The sequence below is a fragment of the Triturus cristatus genome, chromosome 12 (assembly GCF_964204655.1).
Source record: "Triturus cristatus chromosome 12, aTriCri1.1, whole genome shotgun sequence".
Classification (NCBI taxonomy): domain Eukaryota; kingdom Metazoa; phylum Chordata; class Amphibia; order Caudata; family Salamandridae; genus Triturus; species Triturus cristatus.
In genome coordinates this window covers 16,132,674-16,149,264 of record NC_140595.1, presented here as the reverse complement: position 1 = coordinate 16,149,264, position 16,591 = coordinate 16,132,674, and the positions used below count along the sequence as shown (strand labels likewise).

At 45.0% G+C, this 16,591-nt stretch overlaps 1 protein-coding gene across 4 annotated transcripts in view; it reads left to right on the top strand.

Moving 5' to 3' along the window:
* CELF5 (CUGBP Elav-like family member 5) overlaps positions 1 to 16,591 on the top strand; it is a 376,224-nt gene that overhangs the window by 162,125 nt on the left and 197,508 nt on the right. For 2 of the 4 annotated variants that reach the window (XM_085638935.1, XM_085638933.1), the window contains exon 3: positions 8,060 to 8,108. In XM_085638935.1, the coding sequence (XP_085495061.1) occupies positions 8,060 to 8,108 (49 nt within the window). Of the gene's footprint in view, positions 1 to 8,059; positions 8,112 to 16,591 lie in introns of all 4 variants that reach the window. The other 2 variants (XM_085638934.1, XM_085638932.1) reach the window with 1 other exon arrangement.

Sequence of the window (16,591 nt, the reverse complement as noted above, 5' to 3'; positions counted from 1 at the left end):
CCTTTTGTCCACTGTTTCAATCTCCGATGAGAGAAAATTAAATCATCTCCCAAACATGGCATGAAGGCACCCCGGGGCCATAAAACTCCCCCGTCTCATCAGCTGTTTTTAGACACAATCGGTATATTGACAGATACCTAATGCTTTTTCAAAATTTACAACCCCTTTTAGGGCCAGTTACAATGCATTTTTTTTTTAATGCTGATGAGGAAATGTGTCAATTAGGCACGTCCCATCGCAGTTAATCTGTTAATGCCATTAAAGGCGCTGGTAGGTGCCAAAAAAGACTTCTGTTGTACTGCTGTGGCCAATCGATGGACAGCTAATGGCGCGGCGTGTCCTCGCAGATTACGCACTCCCTGATTGCAAGCAGCAGATGCGATATCTTTAAACTTGACATGCATTACGAATGAATGTTAAATCTGATTTGGGTAGTTTCTCTTCTTTGTCGAAGTCTCAAATTGGTACCTTGTTGTAATCGCTCAGAGCCTGCTTCGAAAGGACACACAGCACCGTCCACCTCGGTTGCCTGCTATGTGTATATATAGATATGTCAATCAATCAATCAGGATTTATAAAGAGCGGCTAATCACCCGATACAGTATCCAGGCCTTTGCAGGCCCCAGAAGCTTATTCGAACAGCCAGGTATTGAGGGCCATTCGGAATTCCGGAAGTGAGGTGATGGTCCAGAGGTGCGTGAGGAGGCTGTTCCAGGTGTTTGCTGCGATGTGGAAGAAGGAGCGTCCTCCAGTTCTGCTTCGGTAGATGCGTGGAGTATGGGCAATTGAGAGAGAGACGGCGTGTACTCTTCTCAGTGGTTGGTGGAAGTTCAGGCGGTCTTTAATTTACGTAGGTCCTTGGTTGTGTAGAGCCTTGTGTGTATGTATTAATGGAAATTGACCTAAATAGCCCAAACCCAGCTATAAAGTAATGGAGTGGTGTACAAAAAGTGAGAGGAGAGGCTACAAGCACAGTGGAGGCCCTACAGACCGGATACGGCAGAGTACTAGCTGAGGTCCCTCACTACGAGGGATCCACTTGGAGGAGGCGTTACTTGGAGTAGATAAGCTCCTCTTACTTGTAGAAGATCTGGAGCGGGGGCAGAGGGAGTTCCCCAGGCTAGGAGCACAGCAGGAGAAGCTGGTTGTCATGTCATCTCTTCGCTTTTGCGCATGTTCTTGTCTTGCGTCTGAGGAGGTTGCTGTGAGTCTTATGTGAATCACCAGAGTTCTTGGTTTGGCGGTGCATGGTGCTGGCTCGTGTGATTGCGATACATGTCACATGAATGTTGACATCACCGCACATTGAGTTGACTGCGTTAGAACCCCAGGACATCGCAGTTTACCGTACGTGTCTAGTTGACGTAAATCTACCTTTACAACAATACAAACCAGGAATCTGGGAGGCTCATTTTAATCATAAAAGAGGCTAAAAAGAGGTTAAGGTTCCTTGTGTGTTCAGATACATTCAGGTTGTTACACTAGATTATTATCTTCACTGGATAATGTAGACAGAAAGGTCGATACTTAGCAAGGATGCTAGATACATTTTGAAAATAACAGTGCTTTAGGGGAAATAAGGTGGTTTAATTGGTGTGAAGACGTCATATTCTGACACATTTGATTTTGTCATTTAACCCATTGGTGGGTCGATAGCTGCTAGACCCGATTTTAGGTCTCGCCTACCAGACAGCGCAAGCTGTCTGGTTGGAAAAGACCTATCGTGGGCTTACCAAGAACTTACAGTGGGCTTTTTGACCATCACCCGGAGCATAACATCTATACCATCCCCTTGATTTGACTGACTTGCGTCCTTCCACAGCTCACTTTTAAGGGAACTACTTTTCTTCTTTTTGATTAGCACTCATGAGTGTACATGTGTTTCCCAGCTCTCTCTCTCATGTGTTACCCCGCAAATATCCAACCCCCAGCACTCCATGTTTTTCTCTCATGTGCTTCACCCCCTCTTAATTTTATGCTCTCCCTTGTGTGGTCCTTCTGCTCCCTGTGTTGCTGTCTCCCTCATGTGCTGTTCGCACTCTCGTGTGTTACACCCCCTGACTTCAGTGTACTTGACTCCACCTTGTACTGCTCCCCACCTCTGTGTTGATCTCTCCCTTGTGTGCTACCTTTCCCCTACTCCCCCCAACTACTCCCTGACCACCCACATCTTCTTTGCCCCCCACCCCGGTGGTCCTTTTTTATGTCTCGTCCTCGCTTACCATTGTATGGCTTTATTGTCTCTCTTATTTTCTTGCTTCTTCCTCGTTAGCTTATGTGGGCTTTCCTTCCTCTTGTGGTTGTCCCACCCCAGGAGCATGGACGCATTACTTGTGTTCTTCCACTACTCGTATAAGCACTACCTTTTTCTTTAAGCACTCCACGTGCATGTGTTTTCTAGCTGTATTTCTTGTGTTCTTCTCTCCACACCCTCCACAGCTCTCTGGTGTTCCTCTCTCACCCCCATGTGCTTCTCCCCCCTTTCCTTCAGTTACTGTCTTGCCTGTGTGCTTCTCCCCACCAGCTTCGGCTCCAGATTTGCAAGTTGCTTCCCCACTCTTGTTTGCTCTTTCTCTCATTTGATTTCCCCCATCTGCACTTAGTGTTGCTTCCTTCACACATACCCCCATGTTACATTCGCCCACCTCCCACACACCCATGTTGCATCTGCTCCTGACCAAGAAGTGTGGCTCAATGATTAGAGCGGCAGACCCTGATGCAGAGGTCTAGCCCGGGACCAGGGTTCAATTCCCCGCCTCGGCGGGTCTTGGGCTCAAAATTTCCACGGACCTGATAATTCTCGCCTCGGTGCCTATTCCAATCATGGAGTCCCACTCTGCAACTCTGAGCAATAGCTTGCTTAATCTCCACAACGGCCCCCACAACGCTAAGGATGCCTGGCCTCCACCTTGGGGGTGCCCAGGAGTGGACGCCTCACAGGGAAAGCCAGGATGGGTTCCACAACGGTATTCGTACAAGCGCCTTGAGACCCTTGCGGGTGAGTAGTGCGCTATACAAGTATCAAATTTACATTTACATTTACCGTGTCCCTGTATTGCTTCAGCCCTCTCCCGTCCGCTGTGCTGCTTCCCCCACCCAATTCCGCAGACTTTTTAGGTCTCGGCCTAGTGCATGCGCTGCTCTCGCCATGCGAGGGCTTCTTGGAATCAATACGGATTCCTAAGCCATGTCTCAGCTCCGCCTGTAAATTTGATTGGTATGTGTTGTTTGTTGTCATTTATTATTCTGATCTGACTTTACTTATTGTCCCGGACGGTTTGTAGCCCCTCCTGGTTGCCACCCTGTCCTTCTTAGGCCACGCCACGCAGGATTTGATCTTTTACTGGCGGCGTGACACGTTAGGCTTAATAATAACTTGCTGCCCTTTTTTTTAATTTAAACTATTGGATGCGTTTCCGAGTGGAATGCTTTGCATGCTTGTACGCTACTGTGGAGCGAAAGTGAAATCCCGGGTAAGTAGTCTACCGAGAGACCGCATCTTTGCGTTCCTTTGAACTCAAACCCCTGTTTTAAATGCGAAGCTCACACCACACTCTTTCGCTGCCGCTGCTCCATGCGAGCCGTTTTAGTTGGGTAGTCTCCATTTTTATTCTTCTGGATATTGTACACTGTTATTGTTGTGAATGGACCCCGCTCCCCCAGGGGAATAACCAACGTTAAAGTCCAAGGTCCTCGTTACGCTTGGACCGGTACTCCAGGTTTGGGTGTAAAGTACACGTGTTTGCACAATCAGGATTATTGTTTGTGTACAAATTCTGCCCACACCTCTGGGGACAAATTTTTTCAGGTGAAACGCCGTGAAATGTGTGCACGAAAAAAGTGTAAGACGCCAGATCTGCGGGCTTTGAACGGGAGAAATCGTTTGTTACCGTCTTGTTCTGCGGTTCGACAGGCAGAACTCTGGATGGGGAAGTCACGTCTCACCGGGGAAAACTTGAACACCGCGATTTTACCGCACGGTATTATATTGAATTAGAGGACGAATATCCCCTAAAGCGTGCACCATTAATATTGCCAGGCTATCGGTCGGGGGTTTGTGTACAATGATTAATGCTGCTGCCCTGCACGCGTGATCAGTGTTCTGTCTCCTGCTGCATCTGTTCACAGCTGGAATTTGGCAGGGTGACTGAAAACTGTAGTACGCATCGTTTACTTATTGTGTCATTTGAAAGGAATCCCCCCTCCACCTTTGAAGCCTTTTTCTTTTGTAACTTTTGAAACTAGCTGAATGAATAGAAATTATGACCGGTTAGTAGCCATGAACGTGCCTCGTTGGTGATGTTTGACTCAAGGCGCTTAATAGATGGAAAGCTACAGTTTTTATCAGATAAGACCGTGAAGTGCCAGCCCAATACAAATAATTTAAAAAACGTACGGGACTTCAAAGTCATATTCATGTTCACCCAAAATATTTGCAATTCTTAAACCCTCCCCCTCCCGCCCTGAGGCTATCAAAGAGACCTCATGTGTGAAACTTCTAGCCCACCCTCCAATGGGAGATGTGCCCCCCTCAGCCCCACCCCCTTCAACATCACTGCCAAAGGGGGCAGGAACAAATGGCAGGGGTTAGAAACAGAAGTATATGGCTTTACTGCCCTAGAAGGCACCACTGGTCAAAGGTTCACTAGAGGCCAATGACAACGAGGGGGGTCGCGGGAAGGGTGGGGGTAGGGGGTGCTGAGGAGTTCTTTTAGCGGATGCATCTTCTGTAGATAAGCGCACAAAAATAAAAACATTAATGCTCTATAGGCAGAACTAAAACCCCACTTCAGATCAACGATGCAGGATTTGTGTGACAGGAAAACTAAATCGTTTGTCAGCGAAATGACACTGTCACCTCTCCCTGATTTAAAGGGAGACCCTCTGTTATAGCTAAAATGCTGGAGTCTTTCACCGCTTTACGTCCTCCCTTCATCCATAATACATGGTGAACATAACGTCAGGAATAAATAGACCACTCAATGCTTCTGATATTAAAAGATGCCTCCTAGAGGCTACCACATATGGGCTCCCGGGAGTAGTAACGAATTTACAATCGAATACAGCCTACAAGCTGCTGGAACTTTTTTGTTAGCGTTTTTATCCAGTGAAGTGTTTAAGATGCAACTTTCTACTGTAAGCTTGACCTGTGAGCCCTGAGCTACACACATTTGTGTCATGTGGACTCAGTCATTCAGCTTTTTGGGGTTCATTTTCACATAAATGTACCCTTTTGAAATGCAGAGGGACTCCGGTGGCGAGCCCACCTCTGCAGCCCTTTGTCCCCTTAATGAAGGAGCCCTGGTTATCATGCGAAGCGTTTTGAATGTTTAAGGCGCTTTGCCATGTGAATTGGTTACATGGAGTTCAAGTTGCATCAGGAAAGGGGGCTCTGGGGGCAAACAAAACATTCTTAAGCTCCTTTGGTTACACCTAGGGACACAAAGGGACGCTGTGCACGGAGGCTAGAGAACCCCTCGCTGCAGCTCCATTTTACCCTCAGTACACTTCTGCTCCCGCAAGAAGCAAAATGGATGGAGGGACGGGGCAGCGGCTGCCCACAGTGCGAGCACTAATTAGCCAATAGCTGTGACTGGTCTCGTGACATCACACGTAATACCCCCAATCTCTCCTGGTTGTGCAGAGAGCAGCAATCTGGGGCTAGGGGTTTCAATTTACCTTTATAAGCATTATGAAAAACAAGCATTGAAAATGCAATAGGTCTCGCCCTTGATTAAGTTGAAGCCATTCCTTTGCTAATGGTATTGTATAGCAAAGCAAATGGCTTTAACTTAATGAAAAGCGAGACCTATTGCATTTTTTAATGCTTGTTTCTTTTTAGCTACTGATGCAACTCAGATCAGTAACTGAAAAGAAAGAAAAGTGACAGTCATTATGCAGGCACGCGGTCAATGCATACGTGTGTCTACAAAATGACGTGGCTGCATTCTTTTCTATTTTGTGCATGTCAAAAGTATTATTATTCTTTTTTTTAAAAAAAATATTTAGCCACACAGCATAGCATTAGGATGCTCTGCAGCATGGCTAAAAACTATTGACAAAGTCAACGGTTTCAAAGGTGTGACCTATTGGCTTTGCCAAAACGTGTTTATTTGTGTTCTTTCACACTTTCTTCATTTTTTTTAAATTTACTGATCTAGGTGGTGTCTACCATTTTTGATCCTTAAATAAGAAACTAAGAAAATGGCGGCCGCATAATTCTGCTGGCATGTGCATGCATTGTAACACATGCATGTGTCAGCAGAATGACATGTGCCAGTAGCGGTTGCGTCATCCAGCCTATTAAAAATATATATTTTTTTTAACCCACGCTATGCAGCATCCGGAAAAAGCATTTAGCTTTTTCTCCCTACACTGCACAGAATCACCAAAAGAGCATAGGGGCGAGACCTATTGGCTTTGCCAATCTTTGCTGTTTCCTAAAATGAAAGACGCCTGTACTTTGATCACGTGTGTGTCGTTCACCAGTCCATTCAATCACAGTCCATGTCTGGTCACTTTCGGAATGTCCCTTTTCTTTATAATCTCCCACCAATTTAATGGTCAGAGTACCGCACCGGATGCTGCAATCTGATTTTGATGTTGGCTGTGTACCTAGCGTTACAGGAGCGTGAGATATCCCCGTTGATGCACCGCTTGCCTCGAGGGTGTATTAAGCGCAAACTCTACTTCTTTTGAGGGGGTTGTGAACCTGCAGGCTCCATAGTTCCCACAAGGCTAATTTCCTACCACCCGAGGAGTTTCCAAAGCTAGGTTTCGTATCTATAAAATTATCTAACACTTCTATATTTTTCGGCAAATAGCTGTTTCCGATGATTCATGAAGCCAGCATGCCATATTCCGATGCTTGTATACACTCTTCTTGAGTCTGTTCCAGATCAATGTGTACATTGTTGTCAGACTTATCTTCCGTTATGGGTGCCTCCGTTTATATTCTTAGCTCTCTCCCTGCAGTTATTAATATTTTCTTAGGAAATTTTCTGTCAACAAAATTAGTAGTCAGAGTTCCTTGTTTCACGTCGTTTTAATTTAACACGCAAGACCTGTCGAGAACAGTAGGTTTTCTTTCAAAGTTCAAGGGTGCTGGCTTTCGAAGAGCAGTGATATTTTTTTGTAAGTGGTTCTGTAGAAAACCTGATTAGTCCATCTACCCTCATTCCCTGTTACCATCAAATCAAGAAAGGAAGTTCCATGTCTGCTGCTGCTCGGTGTGAAATAGAAGTGTGGGTCCAGTTGGTTGACCCATTCCTGGATCCGGTTCAGTTCTTCCGCTCACCCTTTTGCGATCATTAGGACTTCACCAATATCAAGTTTCCACAGGATGATGTTGGAGGAAGGATTACTTGTCTCATAAATAAAATGTAATGCAACATTGTGAAAGTAGAGACAGGCTAAGCTGGAAGCAGAGGTACACCCCACCTGGTGGCATATGTCCTTCTCGTAATGGAAACGTTTTTGTTTGTGTGAGGGATACTTCTTTCAGATCCATAATCAATGAGCCTGGTGTCTCTTATTGCCACTCTGGTTCACTAAGCATATCTTCCGCTACATGATGGGAGGATTTCTGTGCAATATTCCCGTACATGACTTCTGTGTCTCCACTGTCCATTAGTGCCCACCCTTGTGCCTCTGTTGTCCCACTAGTGCCCTCGCTGTGCTCTGCATGGTATTCTGGGGATGAACCCTAGACAGCCTCTGTTCTCCCATGAGTGCCCACCCTGGAACATGTTGTCCTGGAATAGCCACTGTTCTCTCACTAGTGCCCACCCTGGTGCTGCTCCTGGTGTTCTGGGAGTGAAACCTCTACAGCATCTGTTCTCTCACTAGGGCCTATCCTGTTCTCCGCATGGTATTTTTGAGAGTGAACCTTTGGCATCTGCTGTTCTCCCATGAGTGCCTGCCCTGGTGCCACTCATGCTGTTCTCCTCAGAAGCCTCTTTGTGTCTGTCTCTGATCAGAGTTGAGGTGTCCCTGAGTTCTCTGAGTGCTTTGTTGAGTCATAAGCACTTTATTTACTTTCTCTCCTCTTCCTTTCCAGATGGCGCGACCCATCCAGGTGAAGCCGGCGGACAGTGAGAGCCGTGGAGGTAGTTGTCATCTGTCTTTGTCGTTCTTTACCGCCTTGAGGTGGGCTGTGGGTATGGGCAGAGGGTCTGGTGAGTGGGGCCTTCAGGGTTGCCACTGGGATGGGTATGGCGGTTGGGTGTGTGGGGTGGGGCCTTCGTGGCAGCCACTAAAGTGGGTGTGGTGTTAGTTGAAAGGAACCCTGTTGGCTGCCGTTGGAGTGAGGGCAGGGGACATGTCAGTGGAGTCATGATGGCAGACAGTGAAGTTATCCTGATATGCTTTTACCACCTAATTCTGAGGAGTGTGGCGAGTCGTTAACAGTAAGACTGGTGCATCTATCTTTGGATAGCCACAACCTCTTTTTAGTTACCCAAGCCTATTATTTCCCAGGTTGGTTCTGAATGTTCATTATTTTCCGCAGTTATTGTATCTCCGCTGTGGTTGGTGTAGTGGCAGGTGAGCGGAGTAGCTTCATCTGTGATCTGCTTCTGCATGCCTTGATCTTCTGCAATGGTTTGCACTGGACCAAAGAGGCAGGAAATCAATTACGTACCATTTTAGATAGAAACATTCGATTTGGTGCCATTTTGTCAGAGGGCCCCCAACATGGAAAGTTGAAAAAAAAATGTTTTTACCCCCATTTTACTTGTAAAATATGGGACAAATCTGTCTGCTGCATTCTGGATTAGTTAGTGGCAAAAAGGATGCAAAAGCAGTTTACTTAAGTTTTAGCCCATGTAAATGTGCAAAATATGTAGTGCAGGCATTAAAGGGTCACAACAACCTTGCTATACAATACAGTTTGGCTGAACCTCGTACACAGAAGCCCCTCTGTGTCGTCCTCCATACATGGTGCCCTGGGTAGAAGACCTCTCCACTACTGAGACCTTGGAAAGACTGAGGCAAAGGTGGTTGCGTGTGACCATGCCTTCCCCAGCACTTCTGCCTTTTCAAGGGCAGCAACTGTCTGGCATCCCCTTTATTTTCCAGGTGTCTGCTCCTCTGAGTTTCTCATAAATGTCATTGGTCACCCCATACAAGATTTTGGCTAATTTGGTAACAGCCGCCATGAAACTATGCTGATTTACTGTTAATTCTACAAGATTTTGGTGACTTGGCACTAAGCACCAAGAGACATGAGTAATTTGGTAACAGATTCTACAAGATTTTGTTTTTTTGGCCCCAGATGCCACAAGACTTGGTGATGGGTACTAAGTACCAGAATTTCTCCAACATTGGATCTTATATATATTCACATGCTTGAATCCTTCACCGTCACCAAGCTGGGAATCGCCAGTACCTTAAAATAAACAGTACGTAATGTAGAATTGCCACAGGCCTTGAAACAACATATTATGTTTAGTAGCACATCCACCTCATTTGACAGAACTCAAACTTCAGCCAATGAGGTGGAAGCTTAAGCTCTCCTACTCCCCCTAGAGGCCACCACAGCTCAGAATTTTACCGCATGTCGTTTGTGAGGGAGTCCGCTGTCAAAACTCTGCTCTAACCTTTCAGTGAACCTGAAAATGTGTCCATTTTAGGACTGCCTTGGATTTCAACCAGCTCTGTCTTCGGCACTACTGTACTGTGAGTTGTTTTTGGAAAGATTGTTAAAAACGTTTGACTAGGGAGACCTTTTTGGTCTGACAAGCAACTGTCACCATGGCTGACAAAGGGAAGAGATCTCTTTTTATCTTGTGGCATCAAGAAAATGTACACCAATGATCCACACTCTCATTGTATTTATTGTCTTTATCCCAAGCATAAGTCAGTGGAATGCAAGATCTGTAAGTCTTTATCCACTAAGACTTTGTTGGTTGGCTTTAATCCTTATGAAGAAAGAGAATTTTCCTCCTTCTAAAGGAGATGCCCCCTCTTCAGGGAAAGATTCTGTGAGAAGTGCCCCCCCCCCCAAGCACTTCCATGAATGCAGTGCACAAGAGGAGACTTTTATAGTTTCCTGAGCATGATCTATTAGGTACAGTGCTTGCAGCCACCTCCTCTGCTGACAAACCAGAGTTTAAGCGCTATAGAGACTCACCTGTGACAAAAGAAAGCCGTCTTCAAAGGAAACCTCGTAGATGACGAGACAGTCGTCATCAGACTTCAACTCCTTTGTTGACAAAGATACTGTCGATGATGACACCGCTGTCAACGTTGAGTATTCCGCCGACAACTGCACCGTCGACTTCGAGCATGCCGTCAATGGTGAAAAGACCGTACACCTCAGGCATGCTGTCAACAGTAACAATACCGTTAAATCCATACCTATTCTTGAGTAAGTCTGGTCATCTTCTAGTCCGCCAGAAAAGGATAACAAACGTATTGACAATCTGGGTTGGAGAATTTCCTCTATGTCAGCAACCTCAATTAGGATAGCCATTGCCCAGGCGATTCTAGGGCGGTACAATCGCCAGACGTGGCATGACATAGCTCCATTACTGGATCTTGGGCCAGATGTGCGACCATTTAATTTTGCGAGTCTCTAATAGTGATTTTTTGTGACTCGCAATTAGGAACTTGCAAAATGCAAGGTACTAATGTGTCTTAGTCACATTTAGTGATTCCTAATGGGGTCACAAATGACCTACCTCATCAATATTCATGAAGCAGGTCGCAATTTGTGACCCATTGGGAATGGCCTGTAATCAGCAGACCACCACCATATCTGTGATTGCTTTTTAAATAAAGCATTTTTAAAAATTGAAATGCAGCCCGTTTTTCATGAAGGAAAATGGGATGCATTTAAAAAATAAAATATAATGTTTCCTTTTCATTTTTTAGGAGTAGTCAGTGGTCTGCAGGACCACTGCCTGCTCTTAAAAAAATGTTTTCGCTACCATTCACAAAGGGCAAGGGGTCCCCTGGGGTCTCCTTCCCGTTTGCGACTGGCTTACCACCTACTTGAAGTAGGGAGTAAACGGCAACTGTTTTGTGACCACATTCTGGTCGCAAAACAATCGTACATCCCCCTCTGACTCGCTAGTAGGAAGGGACGTCCTTGGCATGCCCCTTCCTAATAGCGACTTGCAAACCCTATTTTGCAAGTTGGTAATAGCTTACCAACTTGCAAAATGGGGTTGGTACATGGTAAAAGCCGTTTTAGCGGTCGCAAACGGGCCGAATCTCCGTTCGCAACTGCCATAAACGGTTGTACATGTGCCCCTTTATCCCTGAGTATAAGAAGAAAATGGTGAAAACTATCCTAAAGGAAGGAAAACTAACCTCTTCTTTCATTATTGATGAGACGATGGATGCTTCAAATATAGATTTTTGCCAGTTGGCAGGAGGGGCTGTTCTGAGGAGGCAAGGCTGGTTGAAATCCTCATCTTTCCGTATGGCTGTCCAATCTAAAATCTGCGACATGCCTTTTGATGGGATGACTCTTTTTGGTAAACATATTGATGAAGCTTCGCAAGGCCTTAAAACCGACACTGTTACAGCAAAGGCGTTAGGGTTGTTTCAGGATCGCAGATTTAGAACATCGACTTTTCATGGCTCATGAAGATCGCAAGATTTCAGAGCAGGATTCAACGAGTAAGGAGGTCAAGGACATCCTTATTATCTTCAAAGACAGTCTTGATATGAACAAGGATACGCCTTTAATCGAAACCAAAGCAAACCTACAGGTGGTCTGTTGGAGGGAAGAGAGATACTCCACAAGTACGAACTAAAGATATTCATAAGAGAGCCTGACTCCCAGCTCGTTTCCCCTTTCCCGTCTGGTCCTCAGAAGTTGCAGAGGAGAATTTCCCATTTTTCTCCCGCATGGAAGAATATAACATCATACAAATGGGTGTTAAATGTCCAGTCAGGCCATACCTTGGAGTCCATCCAGAGACCCCCAGTTTGTCCACCAAGAAAGGAACCTCATCTTCATTTAAAGGAGCTGCAAATATAAATTCTCATGCTTCTATCCAAAGGAGCCATAATAATTGTCCAGAAGTCGCAAAGGAACCAAGGCTTCTATTCCAGGTTCTTTCTAATAAAAAAGAAGGCAGGTCAATAGAGGTTTATACTGGACCTCGGAGAGCGGAACACGTTTCTAAAGAAACAGTCATTTGGGATGCTTACTCAGCAAGAATTTCTCCTGATGATGTAGGAAGGGGACTTTTTCATCTCCCTGGGCCTTTGAGATGCTTACTTCCACATACCCTTTCATCGAAAAACAGACAGTACCTATGTTTCTCTGTAGCGGGTCAGCACTACCAGTACAAGGTGCTCCCTTTTGTGCTCAAATCTATATTGAGAATATTCAGAAAATGTCTCACTCCAGTTGCTGCTTTTGTCAGGAGAGAAGGTCACCAGATGTTCCCATACCTGGACAACTGGTTAATCAAAGAGCCATCCAGAGAAAAAGAAAAAGCTTTCATGAATGCTTGCATTAATCTCTTCCAGGGACTAGGCTTCACTTTGAACAGGGAGAAACCTTTGTTGTTGCCACAAACAGAGATACAATTTCTGAGAGCAATACTCAACACTCAGTTGGGAAAGCCTTTCCATCGGTAGAGAGAATAAGAAAGTTACAGACAATTTAAATCAGATGCAGAGAGGGAGCTCCACATCAATGTGTTGGAACTCCGTGTCATATGACTGGCATTTACAAGCGTTCCCTCCCAGACTGGCAGGTCAGCTAGTCCTAGTCAGAACTGACAACACATCACCCATGTTCTACATAGGCAAGCAGGAAAGGACACAGTCTAGGATCCTTTCGGAAGAAGTTTAACTGCTGTTGAAATGGGACATTTCTCACAGGATAGACATTGCTATGGAACATCCGCCAGGCTGCTAGAATGATCAGACGGATGCGCTTATCTTGCAAATGATGGATTCTCACGAATTGGAACTATAACAGAAACGGATGGATTACGTTTTCAATCAGTAGAGTCCTCCCACAATCGATCTGTTTGGCACTCCGAACAGGAATTGCTGGTGCTATGCAAGCAGGTTTTGGCATCCAGAGAGGACGGGCAATGTTGTTTCGATCAGTTGGTTCAAGATATTCACCTACGCCTTTCATCCTTTTCCCCTAATTCCCAGGGTGTTGAGAAGGCAAAGGTAGAACATTGCACTCTTATCCTTATGCTACGGCCTGGCATCGCTTGTACTGGTGCAGCGTGCTGCTGCATTTAGTAGTACGTCCGTCCATTCCTTTGAAGGAGCATCCCAGGATGTTGTTCAGACATCAAGGAGGGATTCTTCACCATGATCCCAAGTTTCTGAACTTGACAGCATGGTACCTGACCACCTAGAATTTGTCCATTTGGATCTATCACAAGAGTGTAAACAGAGTCTACTGCATGCTCATTCTCTTGCAACTAATAAGACTTACAGCGCTAAGCGGAAACGTTCCTGAGTCAGGTGCAGGAGTAAGGGTCATCATCCGCTTCAAATAAAGCCTTCTCAGATCCTGCAGTATTTGGTAAGTTTGACCAAAAGTGATCTCAAATATTCTTCAGTCAGGGTCCATCTGGCTGTAATATCCAGATTCAGAAGGACCGACAGTTCGACATCTACTTTGTTTTCCCAAAGGATCATTAAACAGTTCATGAAAGGGCTTTTTAAAGTATTTCCACCTCTTTGGCATCCCGCGGTTCCTTGAGGACTTAATACAGATCTCAGTCAGCTGATGTTACCTCCCTTTGAGCGCCTTTTGAGCCTATACACAGAGTGGATTTAGAAAAATATTCATGGAAGGCAGCGCTACCCCGGGCTCTGACATCTGCTAGGAGAGTGGGAGAGATTCAGGCATTCACCATCAGAGAACCTTTTCTCTGGTTCACTGAGGACAAAGTGATACTCGGAACCAACCCATAATTAATTCCTAAAGTTCCTGCTGACTTCCATCTGAATAAGCCTATCATTCTTAGATGTACTTTCTCAATCCATCTTCACCAGGAGAAAGATCACTACATTCTTTAGACTTGCAGAGATGTGTAAAATTCTGTATATACAAAAAAAGGACATACGCACATCAGACCAACTATTTGTATAATTTGCACAAACATGAAAAGGTCAAGTCCTGTCCAAACAGGGGATAGTACGTTGGCCCTCAGCCTGTATTGCTTTCTGTCATGCCAAAGCCATTCGTCCTCTCGAGGGAAGAGTGGGTGCGCATCCCACCAGGGCATGGCTTCAACTGCAGCGCTCTATGCTGGCGTCCCCTTGAAAGACATCTGCTGTGCAGCTACCTGGAGAAGCAGGCATACGTTCATGAAGCATCAATGCCTAGATGTGGACGCAGAAGCTAACACAGCAGTGGGACAGACAGTACTGAGAAGCCTCTTTCACTAATGGTAAGTCTGCTTCCCGCTTTGTTATATTTCAGAATGTGTACTACTTGCTATTCTGATTCAAGCCCGTGAATATATAAAAGATAGAATGTTGGCGAAGAAATTAGTTACCTCTAACTCCGGTTCTCTGACATTGGTATCTTTCATATATTAAAAATCACAAGAAAGAGACTAGGGAATGAGCCTTCACTGACTCCCCTTCAAATATCTAAACTCACAAAAAAGAGAGAAAGACTCCGAAAATTTGATGATCGTCGGAGGACCCGAGAGGGGGAGATAAGACGAACGCCGATCTTTGACGAAAGTGTGACAATAAGACGGCGTTTCCACGACGGTCCCGGGTTCAGAGAATTACTCAAACTCAGAAAATGAATATATTACGGATAAAGTAGAAGGCAAATCTTATTTTTTATATTAAAAAATTTCTTTTTCACATAGACCAAATTTAGGGTCAGGACCATACTATCCAAGGGATCTACACCCTGATGAAGGCCTTTTTGGCCCATGAGGGCTAGAGTGGAAGGCTGAAACATGTTGGTACTTGCAGTGGGGATCTAGGGGCAGTTACCCCTCCTTTATATCCCCAGATCACATTATTTTTAACCCTGTCAAGGGGAACCAAGAATAAAGGTATAGTAATGGTATCTCTTTAGACAGTTTTATCCTCTTGCTTTTCTGCACTAGAGATCCCTTCTTTAGGGAACACTCTTCCCTTTCACAAACTTTCTTTTCTTTATTGTTTCTCCCTCACCCTAAAAAAAAAACAGCGCTCCATCCAGTGCGTTGGTCAGCGCCTGGACGTCTGCAGCAGCCCTATGATGAAGCATGCCACTGCATAGTGGGTGAGGGCCGTATTATCACATCTTTTGATTTTCCCTCTTTTTCTGTTTCTCACTAATTAACTAGTCCCATGTAGTGGAGGGGGCAGGAACAAAATAATTTTCTCTAAATTGGGTTAACGTCCCTGGCCCTGTTTTATTATTCCTTCTCTCTTTTTTGTGAGTTTAGATCTTTCATAAATTCACATGCGACCCTTCTCACTCCCAGGTCAGAGGCTCATTGTATACTATTCTCACACTTGTGCTTTGGAATCTAAGCTATAGTGGCTGAAATTTCAGTTCTTTCAAATGAGGTGGATGTGTTACTAAACTTACTATGTTGTTTCTGGCCTCTGGCCTTTTTACATTACATACTGTATGTTGTATATTTTTTACTATGTATACTGCTAATTTAATGTCCCGGGGATTCTCAGCCTGATGATGGGAAATAATTCAAACATGTGAATATATTTAATATACCAATGACTGAGAGCTGGAGTTACAGGTAAGTAACTAATTTAATGTAGGGGCTGACTTAATATTAGGTAAATGGATTGTACTCCATCAGGGTGATGAAGTAAATTACTCTGTCGCACTGATGGAGTACCTGCCTGCCACATTTAGAAATATCCATCAGCTCCACGGACATTTGTACCAATCAAAGGAAGCGGCGATGGAGCCTTTGAATGTATTGGAACTTTGCTGTACGGCTCCATCAAATATGACAGGGACATAATGTAAAGATTCAAAACTTTTTTTATTTTCAAAAACAAAACCTCAAAGTGGGTTTTTGTCTGAAGATAAATTAAAAATGCCCCCCTCCCCTTGGCAGTCATCTCCCTTGGCGATGTAGGCTTTTATAGTTTTTTTACTGCCTCTTGCTTTTGGGATTTTACTAACAGTGATGGGCAGTAAAAAACGACTCTATGCCCACCCATCTAAATTGGTTGGGCAGACATTTAACCTTTTCTCCGATGACCCTTACTCCATTAGGCTGTTGGAAAAGTTCGGCCGCAGCGGAGACAGAGTAGCCTCCGCCGTTGCCAAACTTTGGTCTGCATGCATATACATTCGGCAGGCACACCATTATTTTGGCGGTATGGATAGTCTGTCGCCATTTCGATGGATTATACTTACCGCCAATATATAAATTGGCTTGTTAGTGATTTGCCCCTCCCCCCCCCCGAGAATTATTTGACACCAAACTTTGTTGCAGATCTGAAAGCTATGGTGAGTCCAGCTCCAAGTTCTCCACACATCAGCACAAGGACCGTCTGCAGCGGAATTGTCAGGCATGGCTGGGACAGTGAGCAGGTTTCCATGTTTCCTATGCATTGCAGGGCAGGGGATCGGGCATAGTGACAGTCACAAAGAGAGCTTTTGAAGTGT